At 41.8% G+C, this 18,782-nt stretch overlaps 1 protein-coding gene across 5 annotated transcripts in view; it reads right to left on the bottom strand.

Annotated features, from left to right (window-relative positions):
- Positions 1-2,202: 2,202 nt before the first annotated feature.
- Positions 2,203-18,782, bottom strand: part of REST (RE1 silencing transcription factor) — a 29,993-nt gene continuing 13,413 nt past the window's right edge. For 4 of the 5 annotated variants that reach the window (XM_053607342.1, XM_053607346.1, XM_053607343.1 and 1 more), the window contains exons 3-4: positions 18,401-18,484; positions 2,203-9,321 (exon numbers count right to left, since the gene is read on the bottom strand). In XM_053607342.1, the coding sequence (XP_053463317.1) occupies positions 6,227-9,321; positions 18,401-18,484 (3,179 nt within the window). In that variant the 3' untranslated portion in view covers positions 2,203-6,226. The remainder of the gene's footprint in view (positions 9,322-18,400; positions 18,485-18,782) is intronic. The other variant, XM_053607345.1, reaches the window with a different exon arrangement.

The raw sequence follows: 18,782 nt of genomic DNA on the forward strand, positions 1-18,782 counted from the left end.
GAAAAGAAAAAGAAAATGAAGATGAGAGCTGTAATGAGGTGCTCATCTTACTACACTGTTAACTCTACCTAGGGTCAACTCCTGATTGAGACCCTCCAGGAGAAACAAAAGATGGTTCAATAGGTCAAGAGTGAAATGTATAATATGTATAAAAAACCCAACAGGGTATATATAGTTCTGGGGAAGAAGTGGCAGGGGACTGGAGAATTTTGACAATTCTTTTAGGCACTAAAGGTAATATACCAAATCAGATTGTCAATAACATTTACATATTCAAAATAAATGCCTCCCATATCCCAGGCCAGGTAGAAACTTTCATGTTTCTTGCCATTGTTTCTACCATGCCAATAAAATAAATTCTTAGAGGTCAGGCAAGGTGACTCCTGTAACTCATGCTTGTAATCCTAGCACTTAGGGAAGCCAAAGTGGGAGGATAGCTTGAAGCCAAGAGTTCAAGATCAGCCTGGGGCCATAGCAAGGACCCCTCCATCTCTACAAAAAATTTAAAAGATTAGCTGAGTGTGGTTGCATGTACCTGTAGTCCTACCTGCTTGAAAGACTAAGGCAGGAAGATCCCTTGAGCTCAGGAGTTGAGAGGCTACAGTGAGCTTGATAACGCCACCACACTCCAGCCTGAATGACAGAGCAAGACCCTTTCTCAGAAAAGGCTGGACACAGTAGCTCACATCTATAATGGCAAAAATCTGGAAGGATGAGGCAGGTAGATTGATTGAGCTCAGGAGTTCTGGACCAGCCTGAGCAAGAGGCCCCATCTCTACTAAAAATAGGCTGGGCGCGGTGGCTCTTGCCTATAATCCTAGCACTTTGGGAGGCTGAGGGAGGTGGGCTGCTTGAGCTCACAAGTTCAAGGCCAGCCTGAGCAAGAGTGAGATCCTGTCTCTACTGAAAATGAAAAACTGAACCAAGAGGAATTCTTGAGCCCAAGAGTTTGAGGTTCCTGTGAGCCATGACACCATAGCACTCCACCAAGAGCAACAAAGTGAAACTCTGTCTCAAAATAAATAAATACGTAAGTAAATAAAATAAAAATAGAAAAACTAGCTGGGCTGCTGTACTCCCAGCTATTTGGGAGGCTGAGGCAAGAGGATTATTTGAGCCCAAGAATTTGAGGTCACTGTGAGCTATGATGATGCCACGGCATTCTCTGCAGGGTGACAGGGTGAGACACTGTCTCAAAAAAAAAAAAAAAAAAGAAAGAAAAAGAAATTTACTTTGTTTTATTGCTGGATAAGGAGGCTTGCAGGAGGGAGGAGACCGTGAAATAATAAACATCCCTTCTTTGGTGATCCGGGTCTTCTGGATCAATGGTGCATCAAGATAAAATCCCATTGCGTTGCTTTGATGCTTTGCATAACCGGAGATTTCTCAATTCACTCTCCCTTCTCTAAACTGCCCCCAAAAGCATCAGCTTTGTGTTCTGTATGTTTCCATTAAAAAAGGAAGCAGTGACTTACTAACATGTTTTAGATTTAACACTTTCTCTTGGGTTTCATTTTCTTCCTAGAGCTGCATTAAATACAATAAATATCTTAAATAGTGCCAGGCATTCAGTGTACATTCATTGTAACTCATCTTATCTTCCCTTCAACATATCTTCCTCCAATTATGAACTAAAATTTACTAAACCCAGGCCTACTACTAAGAAGGCATACACAGGGCAGTGCCTGTGGCTCAGTAAGTAGGGCACCAGCCCCATATACCGAGGGTGGTGGGTTCAAACCCAGCCCCCGGCCAAACTGCAACAAAAAATAGCTAGGCATTGTGGTGAGCGTCTGTTCTCCCAGCTACTTGGGAGGCTGAGGCAAGAGAATCGCCTAAGCCCAAGAGCTGGAGGTTGCTGTGAGCTGTGATGCAACAGCACTCTACAGAGGACAACAAAGACTCTGCCGCTAAATAAAAAGAATACACACATTAAAATTATTAAGGGGACTTGTGGTTGGGAAGTATTTACCATTTGAAAACTTCTATGAATTGCCCAGGTTGTCCCCTCCCTCCACCTCCCAAAAACCTGGGTATGTTTACAAGTACTCAGGAGATTGCTACCCCAAACGACAAAGATCGCTGTGACCTTTCTACCTCAAGTGGGCAGGCAATCATCTTGAAAGTATGAATACTCTTGCAATTCTAACAAAATAAATTGGGCTTCCTTGGTTCTTGATATACCAATAACAAACAAAGGCATCATGCTTTTCAAAACTTTATTTCAACATAACTATTCTTACAGAAATACACTCATGTTGGTTAATAGAATGCAATTTAAGTTTAACTTATCCTACATAATTTGGACCAAAACTTGGTACATGGTTTAAATTTTTTTAAAACAGGATTTGCAGTCTGCTTTATTTTCATCTAATACAAATGTATAAAAGATCCATCAAATGCTGCTAAAGAAGGCAGCAAGAACCTTGAGAGATTTACCTTTGGTTTGCCTCAGAAAAATAACACGTATTGCACTGTATAAGTTTATAAATTGGTGCAACAAACATTGTAATGTTTCAACGCCAGTTTACAAAGTACAGTAACTAATGGGTGTGGAAGGGGGTGGGAGGGAGCCTATGTACACACGTGGGACAGGCATAGCTATCTGATTTGTTAATATTGCATGTAGATTGTAAATCTACACAAACCAAGATTCAGACAATTTCTTCAATCTGAATTAACACTATCAACTCACTTCATCTGCTGAGGTCAACAAGGAAAGTCGGCAGACTAACTGTATGTTTTTCTGACTTATGCAAAAAAGAAGAAAAGTAAATTTCTTCCCCAGCTTTTCCGTCCAGAATTGACAGTATATCACTGTTAAGATATTCCTTCCATTGTCAACATTCATGCAATGAGCAGTTACAGGCAATGAGGTCTACGTGGGTTTTAATTTGTATCAGCACTCATATGCAAAATAGCCACATGACTTTAGAAGTGACTCTTAAAAAAATAAAATGGCCCTTCTTGGAAGACTAAAGCAAAACATCCAGCCATAGTTATAAGAAGCCTTATCAAAAAAAAAAAGAAAGAAAGAAAATGTAGCCCCTTGTAAATTGACACCTCAATAAAAAAGTATCCCCACGCCTGTAGTCCCAGCTACTCGGGAGGCTGAGGCAGGAGAATCACTTAGGCCCAGGAGTTGGAGGTTGCTGTGAGCTGTGTGAGGCCACGGCACTCTACCGAGGGCCATAAAGTGAGACTCTGTCTCTACAAAAAAAAAAAAAAAGTATCCCCAAAATAAGCAGCTCTGAAAAAAAGAAGAAAAAATATAATATAACTTAAAATATCTTGAAAACCCATGTGATTATAGATTCAAAAGATAGTTAAAAGATTCATTTTCATAAGACAACCTAGGATTAAGGCTTATACTGTACTCTAGCACTTCAAGTTTATCACTACTTACTAAACATCAATTTACAAATACATGTTCATTTTTTTTTTTTTGTTCCTTTATCAAAAGGGAAAATTCTACCTTCAATTCTATCCAGTGGCGAGAGGGGACTAAAAAGTAAAAATAAGATTCAAAGAGTTCCATGCAATAGCCGGGCGTTGTGGCAGGCGCCTGTAGTCCCAGCTGCTCGGGAGGCTGAGGCAAGAGAATCACGTAAGCCCAGGAGTTGGAGTTTGCTGTGAGCCGTGTGACGCCACGGCACTCTACCCGAGGGCGGTACAGTGAGACTCTGTCTCTACAAAAAAAAAAAAAGAAAAAAAAAAAAGTTCCATGCAAATAACATTTTTCAAATGGAAGAACTTCCAAATGACCAAAGTTCATATTGCTAATATATTTTTCATTGAAACAATTTTTAATAAGTACAAATACATGCAATAAGGTTCAGAACCGAATACAGGCCTGACAATCAAGTCCTTATTTCCCAGAAGAAAGGCCTCAAGTCCCAATCAATTTCCAGTAACAATGCTTTTACAGATCATTTTAACAATACGGGGTTTAATTTCCTTCATATTTTTGTATTTAGCATTCTAATCTTAAAGACTAGATTAGAAACTAGTTCAATTCCTCGGAAGGCAATTTTTTTTCCTTTTGCAGTATGAAGGAATCCACAAAAACCTCTTCCCCAGCTGGATTCTCAATATCCAATCTATGCTTAAGATGAATCTTTTTCTATCTAATGTAAACTGTAACTTAGGTAAAATGTAGCCACGAACATTAAACTAGTTGTCAGAAAGATTTAGCTAGCTTTATAATTTAAGTTTTAAAACATAAATATTTGCAGCTTGATCTTTTGTTGACAATGATTGTCGGAGCCCAGAACTCAACATTAACAAGTTCCCATTCACGCACACAAAGCACGCACCATCATCACACAACTTACTCCTGTCTTGAGAGAATCTGCTTTCTTAAATCTTTGGCCTCCCAAATTCCAAGTCCAAACGACTTTCAACTCAGACTTTTCTTAGATTTTTATGAGTTTTTCACCACGCATCATCAACACTTTTCGTTATAACCTTTCATGTTGTACCTACCTCAAAGAGATCACCAGATTAAAAAAAAGGAAATGAAACATAAAGTGGTTATATCAACATAGACTATGGGAGGTCAGAATTCCAGATTCCCTCTTGGGATTATAATTTATTTTACTGCCCTGAATAACTACTATCACTAAGAAAAATCCTATGCTGGATTCTTTCATACTCTTTGGCAACTGGCCAAAGAACCTAGAAAAAAAAGTTTTGGAGTACATGCCCTTTTTCCTACAAAGTGCCCCATAGAACACCAGAATAGCTATAATTCGTTTGAGGCCTCACCTGTCGAAAGAGGCTGTCCCAGTGACACCCAGGACACCCAACTAGTTGTGGAGATCCCTGAGAAAGTATGATTTTTTAAAAATCTGGACTGTACTTAAGTTTCACCAGCCTTTTCACTGTACTTACAGGAAACTGCAGCTGGTCCGCCAGCACTCTTACTACCTCTAAGTTTGCTGTGTAATAGCTATGGCTTTGGAATCTCCCAAGTGATATTCTGTAAAAACTTGAAGGAATAAATTATGTATCCTGATTCCAGGTCTGCAATTTCCACCACTTAACAGTTCTTTATTCAGTTTAAGTAGCTGTAATGGACACCAACCATCTATGAGAAAAGGTTTTCTCCCAAGATCTGTTTTAACACTCTATAGTTGGTGTTTGAGATAAAAATTTGTTCAATATGGAGCCTAGTGGTTACTTTGCTACAAAATCAAAACTGAGAGCTATAAATTTACTACATCCATTCAAAATAAATAACTTAAATGAAATACAGATTCTGGCATAGATACAATATGTGAAAATCAAAATCAAAGGATTGAATCTGCATGTTTCATTTGCTCACAAACTTGCACACACTATTATTCTGCAAAAAAGACAAATGCAGCGAAGAAAAAGAAAACTGCTTTTTTGCAAACAAACCTAAAAGTATCCCTCCAGAGAGGCCAAAATAAACATGCATATATGTATAAAGTGTTACTGTTCAACACAAATGCTATTTCTAGAAAATATTTAACTGCATAGGTTAAAAAAAAAAAACAAAGCAATGTGCAACATCTTAAGCCATTAAAGCACCAAAAAAAAAAAAAAAAAACCCACACACCAAAATCACTGTTTTTATGACAATAAACATACACAAATTAGAAATATTGATCAAAACTCAGGAAGTAAATACCTGGACTGATAGAATGTCCATTGTTGGGAGAATTTCTCTTCAATTTAAATGTCTTCTCATCTCTAAAAAAAAAAAAAGGCTTAAAGTGCTAACTTTATATAAAGCAGGCAAATTCTTCAAGTAATTTGCTATTAAGTGAGCCAATTTTTATAGAGCTAAACAAGGAACTAAAAATAAACTAAAGTAAAATGGGAAGATAGACATGGAGAAAAAACTGACAATCTGTAGCTGGACAAAGCAACAGGACGCTACTAGACTGTGTTGGCCGTTTCCAATCAATTCAACACATAAGCTAACAGATTTAGGTGTCTGCTGGTTTAGTACACTACTCCCTTGGATTTGCTTAAATGTATGCAACAATCAACAGGTATATATATATGTATGTATATACGTACGTATATATATATATATACACACACATATATATATAGTCCTAAGGAAAAGAATGCACTTAAAAATCAACATTGGACACTAATTAAAGCAATCTTAAAAAGCTATCTGCTATTATAAATGGATATATAAAATGTAATAGGCCTTACACACTAAACTGAAACCTTATCCAAAGGTCCATTACTCCTGTCCTTGAGCTGCTTTTTCCAGATAGTACACATTAACCAAATGGCGATTGAGGTGCTTGCTGAAATCCTTCTCCTTTCTGAAAGAACGATCACAGAAGATACAAACAAAATCTCCCTTGGATGCTTTGACTGCCAAGGCTCCCTTTGCATTTTTCCTACTGGTTTCCTGTGGAGCTGGCCGAGCCCCATGCAACCCTGAATCGTCACTACCCTCCGACATGTTGTCACTTAGGTCGCTTCCATCGTGACTGTGTATGCCTTCGTCCTCATCGATTTCCTGAGACTCATTTACTGCCGTGGCAATAGGAGGTGATGTCAGAATAGTTTTGGACACTGCTTCACTTTCTTCCATTGGTGGGGCAGGGAGCAACGGTGAAACTGGGTCTTCAACTACTGAGTCTTTGTCAGGGGGATTCTCTGTTGGGTTCTGATCAGTGTCCACTTTCATTTCACAAGGAATAGTGTCAGTCTGATATTTACCATCTAAAGTTTCACCCTCTGGCATATTCTGGTTTTGTCCAGAGGATGAAACACTGGCGGATTCCTCGATAGAAGCAGCATGACCAGCTGGGCTGGCACCTGCCTCTTCTGCCCCTGCTCTCTGAAGAGGGGCTTCTTTATCCCCTTCACTTTCAGAGAGCAACTTCTGGTCTTTTGATGCCTCTTCTTGTAAGCTTTCCTTTGGCAGCACTGGTGACGGTGGGGAGACACCCTGTGTCCTCGCACTTTCCTTTAGAAGTCGGCTATCCTTCACAGGCACTAAGCCAACTTCAATAAGGACTAGCTCCTTCCGTGCCGTTTCTGCCATTTCACTCTGCACGTTAGACTTTTCCTTTTTATCTTTTCGGAGAGGAGACTTTTTGGGAATTAGTTCCATGTGAAAAGGAGGCTCTATGGGAGGAGGCAGCTCCATCCGAGGCCTCTTCTGAACCACTTCCATGGGGGCAGGCCCCAGCTGAGCAGGCTCCTTCTGAACGTCCATGGGAGGAGGCAGCCCCATTGGAGTCGTTTCCATCTGAACAACCTCCAGAGGAGCAGGCTCCACCTGAGCAGACCCCATCTGAACAGAACTCTTCCGAGCAGGCTCCATCTGAAAAGAACTCTTCTGAGCAGGCTCCATCTGAGGCCCCTTCTGAGCAGGCTCCATGTGAACAGAACTCTTCTTCTGAGCAGGCTCCATCTGAGGCCCCTTCTGAGCAGATGATCCCATCTGAGACCCCTTTTGAGCAGACCCCATCTGAGCAGGATCCATCTGAGCAGAACTCTTCTGAGCAGGCTCCTTCTGAACAACTTCCATCTGAGCAGACCCCATCTGAGGAGGCCCCTTCTGAGTAGGCTCCATCTGAGCAGAACTCTTCTGAGCAGGTTCCATCTGAGGTCCCTTCTGAGCAGATGATCCCATCTGAGACCCCGTTTGAGCAGACCCCATCTGAGCAGAACTCTTCTGAACAGACCCCTTCTGAGCAGGCTCCTTCTGAACAACTTCCATCTGAGCAGACCCCATCTGAGGAAGCCCCTTCTGAGTAGGCTCCATCTGAGCAGAACTCTTCTGAGCAGGTTCCATCTGAGGCCCCTTCTGAGCAGATGATCCCATCTGAGACCCCGTTTGAGCAGACCCCATCTGAGCAGAACTCTTCTGAACAGACCCCTTCTGAGCAGGCTCCTTCTGAACAACTTCCATCTGAGCAGACCCCATCTGAGGAGGCCCCTTCTGAACAACTTCCATCTGAGGAGGCCCCATCTGAGCAGGGCCCATCTGAACAGAACTCTTCTGAGCAGACCCTATCTGAGCAGGCCCCATCTGAGCAGATTCCATCTGGGCAGGCACCATCTGAGCAGACTCCTTCTGAACAACCTCCATCTGGGCAGGTGCCATCTGAGCAGGCTCCTTCTGAACAACCTCCATCTGGGCAGGTGCCATCTGAGCAGGCTCCTTCTGAACAACCTCCATCTGGGCAGGTGCCATCTGAGCAGGCTCCTTCTGAACAACCTCCATAGGAGAAGTTCCCTTCTGAGCAGGCTCCTTCTGGGCAGACCCCATCTGGGCTGGCACCATCTGAGCAGGCTCCTTCTGAGCAGGTCCCTTCTGAGGAGGCTCCTTCTGAGCAGACCCCTTCTGAGCAGGCTCCCTCTGAACAACCTCCATCTTGGCAGGTGCCATCTGAGCAGGTTCCTTCTGAACAACCTCCATAGGAGAAGTTCCCTTCTGGGCAGACCCCATCTGGGCTGGCACCATCTGAGCAGGCTCCTTCTGAGCAGGTCCCTTCTGAGCAGGCACCTTCTGAGCAGGCTTGCTGCTTCTTTTACTTGACTTATTTTTCAGGGTTTTCTTCTTTGTACTTTTTTTCACGCAGGCATTCTGCTTTCTACTCTCCTCCACTTTGGTGTCACCCTTCGGCCCTTCCTGACTTCTGGATTCTCTTTCTACCTTCTTTTTCTTCCTTGTCACAGGCTCCTCATTGTTCACAGCATCACGCAAGGACTCGGCTTCAGCTTCCATCTTCCTTTTGCTTTTCTTGGACTTAAAGAACTTTTCTGAATTCCTTCCTGTAGGTACATCCATCTCTTTAATTTCTGTTGCTGATTTGCGAGTCCTGGTAGTCACTTGGGTCATTGAGACGCTACTACCAGGCTTTTTCTCTTTTGAAACATCTCTTTTCTCCACTTTTACAGACTTCTCATTTTTCTTTCCAGCCACATCCCCCTTTATTTTTGTCTGCTCTGTTTCTGGTTTTTCATTGGTAGTGTTGTTATCAGGCAAGTCAGCCTCTCGCTTTTTGGTTTTCTTTAGTTTCACTTTTGACACATCCATTGTTTTATTAGGACAAGTAGGATGCTTAGATTTGAAATGATACTGTAGATTACACTTCTTGGAAGCTGCATAGTCGCATACAGGGCAATTGAACTGCCGCGGGTTAACATGGAGCTCTACATGTTTTTTGAAGTTGCTTCTGTCTGCTGTTTTATAGTCACAGTGTGGGCAGTTAAGAGGTTTAGGCCCATTGTGAACCTGTCTTGCATGGCGAGTTACTTCATGTTGATTAGAAGCCACGTAACTGCACTGGTCACATTTAAACGGCTTCTCACCTAAAGGGAAATCAAAGGTGCCAGAGAAGAAATCGATTAAAACAAACTCAAGATTAAAATATAAGGAATTGTACATGTAAAATAACCACAAAGACTATTTATTGAAAAGACTGTTTCATGCACCTTACGTTGACCATATTTATTTGTATTACTATTTCTCAATTCCATGACACTGATTCTCAGACCAATCAAAAGAATAATTATCTCAGTCAACCATCATCTTCAAAAAGTTTATCAATTGCCTGTAGTCCCAGCTACTCGGGAGGCTGAGGCAGGAGAATCGCTTGAGCCCAGGAGTTGGAGGTTGCTGTGAGCTGTGTGAGGCCACGGCACTCTACAGAGGGCCATAAAGTGAGACTCTGTCTCTACAAAAAAAAAAAACTATATAAAAAAAAAAAAAGTTTACCAATTTACAGTACACTGGCTCACACCTACAATCTTAGCACCTCACATGGCTGAGGCAGGAGAATCACTTGAGGCCAAGAGTTGAGACAAGCCTAAGCACAACAACACAGAAACCCTGTTGAGCTCCCCCCCCAAAAAAAAGAAAGAAAAAAACACCAGAGAAAATTAGCTGCGCCTAGTGGTGCCTGAGTAGTACCAGTTACTCAGGAAGCTGAGGCAGAAGGACCACTTGAGCCAGGAGTTGGAGGTCGCAGAGAGCTATGAGGATGCCACTGCACTCTAGCCCAGGTGACAGAGCAAGACCCTCTCTCAAAAAAGTAAATAAATAGGCTTGGTGCCTGTGGCTCAAGCAGCTAAGGCACCAGCCACATACACCTGAGCTGGCCGGTTCGAATCCAGCCCAGGCCTGCCAAACAACAATGATGGCTGCAACCAAAAAATAGCCGGGCGTTGTGGCAGGTGCCTGCAGTCCCAGCTACATGGGAGGCGGAGACAGGAGACTTGCTTGGGCCCAGGAGTTGGAGGTTGCTGTGAGCTGTGATGCCACAGCACACCCTACCCAGGGCAATAGCTTGAGGCTCTGTCTCAAAAAAAAAAGAAAAAAGTAAATAAATAAATAAATATAGGCCAGGTGCAGTGGTTCACACCTGTAATCCTAGCACTCTGAAAGGTGGAGGCCAGAGGATTGCTTGAGCACAAGAATCAGAGCCCAGCCTAAGCAGAGCAAGTGGCAGGTGCCGACTAAAAGTAGAAAAACTAGCCAGGCATGATGTCCGGCACCTGTAGTCCCAACTACTCAGAAGGCTGAGATAGGAAGATCACTTGAACTCAGGAGTTTAAGGTTGCTGTGAGCTCTGCTGACACCCTGGTACTCTAGTCCAGGCAACAGAGTGAGACTAGTCTCAATAAATAATGAAAAGGAATAGAGATTCATCAAAAAGTGTGCAATTATGGGCAAAGTTCAGATGGCCTCTGGATGTTACTTTTGGTGCAGAGTTACTAAGGGAAACTAATCAATTTTTAAATTCTTTATGTTTAGTTAAAATAAATGTATAGTGGAATAGAATACAAAATGTCCATACTTTTAAATCTTGAAAAAGAGGTTATCTTTCACTCTGGATTATACTCTGATCCTAAGTGCAAAAGTCTTAAAACTGCCTCAGCCCGAGGGAGCAAAGGGAGCAAAGGCTTTTTCTTAAAACTTAACCCTTTTTTCATCATGGCAAGAGCTCACTCAGCCAAGGGAGTCAAATTTGCTCAAGTTTCACTCAGCAAATTCTTCCAGTGCCAGAATTGCTTTTTTAAATTAAAAATAAGGTAGGGCCATTACTTTTCCCCTACCTTTTCTATAAAATGGGCAAAGAAATTAGGTAAATGAAAACTGGCATACAAATAGATATGGTACGTAAAATAAGCAAAGTCATAACAGATGCATACAAAACCAGAACCACCTCCACCCCCTTAAAACTGAAGGCATAAGAGTGATACCACATTCTACCTGAATACATACCCAGCTAGATCACACTCTAGTAAATATTACCAAATGGGATCCATACCCAACTGGTCCAATGGAATGCATAGTAGAAAAATGGAAATTGACATTTATGAAAATTCATCTCTCAAACATTCTCAAATTCATATCAAATCTTCTAAATTTTTTTCTTAAAGCAGAACTCAGAGGTTAAGCAAAACCATGTAGATGTTAAGTTTTACATGATTAGAAAATGGTGATAAAACACTCAATCACAAAAACAAAAACTTTATCCAAACACGTCAGATTGGACACACCGCTAATTGACACTTATTTCCCATGTCGGTTCACTGACGGATTCAATGAACAAAGAGGTTCCATAGCATGCTACATTCCTCTATACCTGACTTGACACTGTCCCTTCCAGTGAGTGATTTAACATACATAGACAGCAGAAAAAGACACGTGGCACAGGGGCTAAGAACTTGTTCTAGAGTATCACGGGGAGAAAAAATATGGGCTCTGTACCTTGCTTACTCTGAGACATTGAGCAAGGTATTGAAACCTCTCTAAGGCTCAATTTCTTTATATAGAAAAGACTCTTTCAGAGTTATGAGCTATGAATAATCTAATCCATGACAAGTGCTTAACACTAAGCAGAGAACAAGCACACAACATGGCGTTATCTATAATCACTTACTTTTGGAACCAACTGGTGACTTGAAGTGTGGATAAATAAAAGAGAAGATTCAAATATTTATTCTGTCCTTCCAGAGTATATACACTCTACTCTGTGTAAACAAAGAGCTGATGGGATTTATCTGTTTATGAAAACATTTACACTAATAAAAAAATATAATTAAAGTATCACCATTTTATAGCCACTAGGGAATGAGGAGCTCTAAGCAGGGAGCACCAACCAGGTCTGAGCCTCTACCTAAGAAACAGGGAGAGGAGGCTACAGACATTTTCTATTTTCGCACCCGGTCACATGTCTCTATTTTTCGTATTACAGGGTAGATACTTTCTGGACAGCCCTCTTGTATTACTATTTTCTAATTGATTAGTACCTAGCTGACCACAGATCTTGCCCTGTACGAATGGTTCCTTTTCCAGTTCTACCTAAAGTTCTCGTCTTTATACATGTGCCAGCTGCCTATTTTCATTCTTCCAAAAACAATTTCTGGTTTTTGTTTTGTTTTGTTTTTTTAATTTTTTGCCAGGGCTGGGTTTGAACCCACCACCTCCAGCATATGGGGCTGGCGCCCTACTCCTTTGAGCCACACGCGTCACCCCAAAAACAATTTTGTTTTTGTTTTTTTTTTTTGTAGAGACCGAGTCTCACTGTACCGCCCTCGGGTAGAGTGCCGTGGCGTCACACAGCTCACAGCAACCTCTAACTCTTGGGTTTACGCAATTCTCTTACCTCAGCCTCCCGAGCAGCCCAAAAACAATTTCTATGTGTAAGCCAAATCAAAAGGTGAGCTATGATGCCACGACACTCTATCCAGGGCAGGCAATAGAGTGAGACTCTGTCTCAGAAAAATAAAATAATAATAATAATAAAATACTATTTAAGGCTCGGCGCCTGTGGCTTAAGTGGCTAAGGCGCCAGCCACATACACCTGAGCTGGCAGGTTCAAATCCAGCCTGGGCCCATCAAACAACAATGATGGCTGCAACCAAAAAAAAAAAAAATAGCCAGGCGTTGTGGCGGGCGCCTGTAGTCCCAGCTACTTGGGAGGCAGAAACAGGAGAGTCGCTTAAGCCCAGGAGTTGGAGGTTGCTGTGAGCTGTGAGGCCATGGCACTTTACCCAGGGCAACAGAGTGAGACTCTCAGAAAAATAAAATAATAATAATAAAAAAATACTATTTAAAAACTTGTTCTAGTGGGCGGCACCTGTAGCTCAAAGGAGTAGGGCGCTGGCCCCATATACCAGAGGTGGTGGGTTCAAACGCAGCCCCAGCCAAAAACTGCAAAGAAAAAAAAAAAAAAAACTTATTCTAGATTTCATGAAAAACTCTTGAACACTAACATCTTTCATATAATCCCAGCTAAACCGTCCCCCAATAATAATCACCAAATAGTATGTGGAAACTAAGCATATAGCTGAAAAATAATAATAAACATTTTTTCCATCTTAAAAAGCATAATAAATGGATGTGAAACTTGGCAAGCTGTTAGTTCCCTGTAACAAAAGCATTCATGGGAAAACATGCTAAATCAATCCCTATGTTAGCAGGACAGGGCAACTGGCCAGTGTGATATATACAAAAATATACTGGCAAGTACATTTCCACTAACAGTTGTAAAATGAGAGGTCAGGATAATGTCACTGTCTCTAGGACTACAAGAGAAGATACCCTACTATTCAGAAGAAATACTAATGATGGGCGGCACCTGTGGCTCAGTGAGTAGGGCGCTGGCCCCATATACCGAGAGTGGCCAGTTCTAACCCGGCCCTGGCCAAACTAACAAAAAACAGCCGGGCGTTGTGGCAGGCACCTGTAGTCCCAGCTACTTGGGCTGTAGGTTGCTGTGAGCTGTGGTGCCACAGTACTCTACCAAGGGTGACAAAATGAGACTCTGTCTCTAAAAAGAAAAGAAAGAAGGAAAGAAAGATAGAAATACTAATGAAATGGAGAGTAATGCCAAGCTAGGGCAGTGTCTATACTACCCTAGTAGTAGGGTAAGCAATTTTCTGTTTTACGAAACCAATATTCTCATTCCTCTTATTTGGCTGTAGACGACATCCTATGGGGCCGGGCACGGTGGCTCACACCTGTAATCCTAGCACTCCGGGAAACTGAGGCAGGTGGATTGCCTGAGCTCACAAGTTCGAGACCAGCCTGAGCAACAGCAAGATCCCATTTCTAAAAAATAGCTGGGCATTGTGTCTACAGTCCCAGCTACTCGGGAGGCTGAGGCAAGAGGAATGCTTGAGTCCAAGAGTTTGAGGTTGCTGTGAGCTATGACGCCACAGTACTCCACTCAAGGTGACAGTGAGATTTTGTCTCAAAAATAAATAAATAGACTCATCCTATGAATAAAATAGTCCAAGTAAATGAGTAATAGTTTTACCAAATTTGTCACTTTTTCTAAAATGTATTAACTCAACAGAGTCTAATCACTTCCAGAAATAAAACAGACGAAGTTCACACATCTCTTCCCCAAAATACATTCACAGAAGAAGTCAAAATGTCCAAGGTGACCTGTAAATACAAACCCCAGACCACAAAGACACCAAAATAGTCACTCCACACAATCCAGTCTAACAGACTATCCGATTTGACCTAACTTAGCCTCATTTTATTGCCAATATTATCAGCAACCTCTGTTAAAAGTATTCAAATATAGGATCTGCTGAAATACGCATACACAAAACAGACTAACCATTTTCATTTCCTGTTTGTGACTCACAAACTGTTACAATCCAACAAAAGAATGACTGCGTGTTCTGCTCTCTCAACAGTGTAGTTGCACTTTCATTATGCTGCGGCCTTTTTACCTGAGCCACCTTCTGAACCATCATATCTAACACCATTGATAAATGCCAGAAGGCGGAAGAGTCTGAAGAAAAATCCCGGGTCTTCCACTTCTAAGGAATGACTATTAACCTTATTAAAGGGGTTACCCTCTCTGAGCCAGTGTTCTCATCTAACTAGGATTCAGTACCTTCCCAGTACTAGGTATAGAGATAACAAACACCTATTTATCAGTTCCTAGCATGCATATAATAAATAGTAGCTACTACTAGTTATTAAAAGCTGTTAAAATATTGGCTGCACTTGGGCAGCACCTGTGGCTCAAAGGAGAAGGGCTCTGGCCCCATAAACCGGAGGTGGTGGGTTCAAATCCAGCCCCGGTCAAAAAATATATATATATTTGGTGTACTATAATATCAACTGCTGAAACATCTTTATAATAAACAAAACTCAAAGACATTTAGAAAATCTAAATAAAATTATTTCAGGCAAAGACTATCAAATGGTATAAAACACCATAAACACTTAAACAGTGACAAGGCAAGGAACTATTGATTCAATGAAAGAATTCATACTTGAGGGGCAGCACCTGTGGCTCAGTGAGTAGGGTGCCAGTACCATATACTGAGGGTAGTGGGTTTAAACGCGGCCCCTGGGCGGCGCCTGTGCCTCAAGGAGTAGGGCGCCGGCCCCATATACTGGAGGTGGCGGGTTACCCAGCCCTGGCTAAAAACTACAAAGGAAAAAAAAGAAACAGAACATCATTAAACCCGGCCCCAGCCAAACTGCAACGAAAAAGTAGCCAGGCATTGTGGCGGGCGCTTGTAAGCCCTAGCTACTCGAGAGGCTGAGGCAAGAGAATCGCCTAAGCCCAAAAGTTGGAGATTGCTGTGAGCTGTGATATCACAGCACTCTACCCAGGGTGGCAAAGTGAGACTCTGTCTTTAAAAAAAAACAATTCATACTTGAATGGTCATTCTCATCCAGTGACCCAAAATTATTACCAATGGGTTAACCAGATGCAACTTTAAATGAGGCACACCATTTAACTTCCAGTTTACAAGTAATACAAGGAACAAAAGAAAAGCTAAAAGACACCATGAGAAAGCAAGTATACACAGCAAAAAAGGGCACATTCTACATGAAAAAGGCCCTATGTTTTCCATGCCTTAGATTCCCCATCTGTAAAAAGTGGGGATAATAGAACTGACACAGTCTAAAATAGTTATGAAGGCCAGGTGCAGTGGCTCACACCTATAATCCCAGCACTCTGGGAGGCCGAGGCAAGTGGATTGCCTGAGCTCAGGAGTTCAAGACCAGTCTGAGCCAGAGAAACCCTATCTCTAAAAAACAGCCGGGCGTTGTAGCAGGTGCCTGTAATCCCAGCTACTTGGGAGGCTGAGGCAAAGGAATCGCTTAAGCCCAGGAGTCTGAGGTTGCTGTGACTATATAGACACCACAGCATTCTACCAGGAGCAAGAAAGTGAGACTATGTCTCAAAAAAAAATAAATAATAAAATAAAGTAGTTACGAAGACTCAAGTGAGTTTAATTCACGTGGCTCTTAAATGTCTAGTATAGGTACCAATAGGCAAGATGTCTACGCTCTACAATGCCTGAGTCTGCATCCATGTACCCTCGGAGAATGAAACCAGGAATCTCCCAAAAGTAATAAAAAGTAATAAAACCCGGTTTCTAGTAAACTGGCACAACTCAATAGCTAAGGAGATTTACAAGGAACAAAGTACATGACCAGCACAGAGGGTCAAGAAAAGCTGGCCAGCAATAGCCGGGCGTTGTGGCTGGCGCCTGTAGTCCCAGCTACTCGGGAGGCTGAGGCAAGAGAATCGCTTCAGCCCAGGAGTTGGAGGTTGCTGTGAGCCACGGCACTCTACCCGAGGGCGGTACAGTGAGACTCTGTCTCTATAAAAAAAAAAAATAATAAAAAATAAATAAATAAATAAAATAAAGAAAAAAAAAAAAAGAAAAGCTGGCCAGCATAATGTAAGACACTCACAGCTGCTCAAATCCATCAGCATCTGTAATATAATCCAGTCTCACTCTCACTACCGGCTTAAGGCAGCAAGGTCCAATAGAAATATAAGGTAAATCACATGTATGAATTTTAATTCTAGTATTCACATTATGAAAGTAAAAAAGGAACAGGTAAAATTTTATTACTTGTTTAGACCAACATATTCAGTAATTGTAACACATAATCAACATCAAAAACAGGTATTTTATATTCTTCATATTGTTTGAAATCCAGCATGTATATATTTTACAAGCCTCAATTCAAACTAGCTGTTTCATAAGCTCAGTAGCCACATGTGGCTAGTGGCTACCCAACCAGACAACACAGATCTAAGGTAATTATTAATTTAAGGGAGATGGGTCTACGAAGACTTTTGTAAACAGCAAGACTTTACCGTACTTTCCCTACAAGGGCACATATTCTAAATCTGGAAGGAAAGTATTCTGGTAGTTCACCAAGGGTCAAGCAAAGCAAAAATGAAATAACCTTCTCTCCGAGATCACCAATGCTAACATTTACTTGCTACATTTACTTTTTCCTTGGCGGCTTACTACACCTTGTTAATGAAGACCAGTTCTAAGTGGTGCTCATGACTGATTCAGTGACTAAATCTCTCACTTCTTATTAGTCCTGCACTTTTATTACAGGTTAATAAATTGGTATCCTGGATTATCTACCATTTTCGTTTTTAAGTTAAGCTTCTATACCTATCAATTCTCAAAACAGAACAAACGCAAATTTTAGAAACTGAGGCACTAAGAAAGAATCCCTGGGGCGACGCCTGTGACTCACTGGGGCAGGGCGCCAGCCCTATATACCTAGGGTGGCGGGTTCAAACCCGGGACCGGCCAAAACTGCAACAAAAAAATAGCTGGGCGTTGTGGCAGGTGTCTGTAGTCCCAGCTACTCGGAAGGCTGAGGCAAGAGAATCGTCTAAGCCCAGGAGCTGGAGGTTGCTATGAGCTGTGTGCCACCACAGCACTCTACCGAGGGCCATAAAATGAAACTCTGTCTCTACAAAAAAAAAAAAAAGAGAGAGAGAGGGGCGGCGCCTGTAGCTCAGTGAGTAGGGTGCCGGCCCCATATGCCGAGGGTGGCGGGTTCAAACCCAGCCCTGGCCAAACTGCAACAAAAAAAATAGCCGGGCGTTGTGGCGGGCGCCTGTAGTCCCAGCTGCTTGGGAGGCTGAGGCAAGAGAATCACATAAGCCCAAGAGTTAGAGGTTGCTGTGAGCCATGTGACGCCACGGCACTCTACCCGAGGGCGGTACAGTGAGACTCTGTCTCTACAAAAAAAAAAAGAGAGAAGAAAGAATCCCTGATACCAGGCAAGCACACCCTGAAACTCAGTATTGGGGGGAATGTGAGAGACGACAGGGCTGCTCAGAGAGGATGAGCCAGTCTTGGTCTACATTAGTAATTTACTGGAGTCATGGAACTCTTTAAACATCTAAAGAAAATTAAGGGTCCTCCCCCCAGAACTACACATGCAAATTCATACTCATTTTTAGGAGTTCTACCTATGGATTCCCTGTTAGGAATCCTGATTAAATACAGCTCCACATTGACAGAACACTGATTTTTTTTTTAATTCTAATTTCTAAATTGTATTAAAAATAAAAATGAACTTCCTTATAGTGGTCATTTATTGAAAATGGTAGAGAAGTTCCATGTCTTACCAACCTGAATGAGTACGCATATGTCTAGTTAGATGAGTCTTCTGAGAACTTGAGTAAGGACAAAGTTCACATTTATATGGGCGTTCTCCTGCAAAATTATAATGAATAGTATTTAAATGTAACAAAATAAGCCAAATACAATTCTCACTAATAAAGTAACAACATGCAGTACTGAGCACTTTTTAAAAAGGATGTTTTTCCTATTCTAACAAAAAGGTAGATTATCATATGTTAAAAATCTACCCAAACCTGGGCGGTGCCTATGGCTCAGTGAGTAGGGCACTGGCCCCATATACCGAGAGTGGTGAGTTCAAACCCGGCCCTGGCCAAACTGCAATTAAAAAGAAAAAAATCTACCCAAACTTTCTGATGCTATTGTTTGGATA

The sequence above is a fragment of the Nycticebus coucang genome, chromosome 10, assembly GCF_027406575.1.
Source record: "Nycticebus coucang isolate mNycCou1 chromosome 10, mNycCou1.pri, whole genome shotgun sequence".
Taxonomy (NCBI): Eukaryota; Metazoa; Chordata; class Mammalia; order Primates; family Lorisidae; genus Nycticebus; species Nycticebus coucang.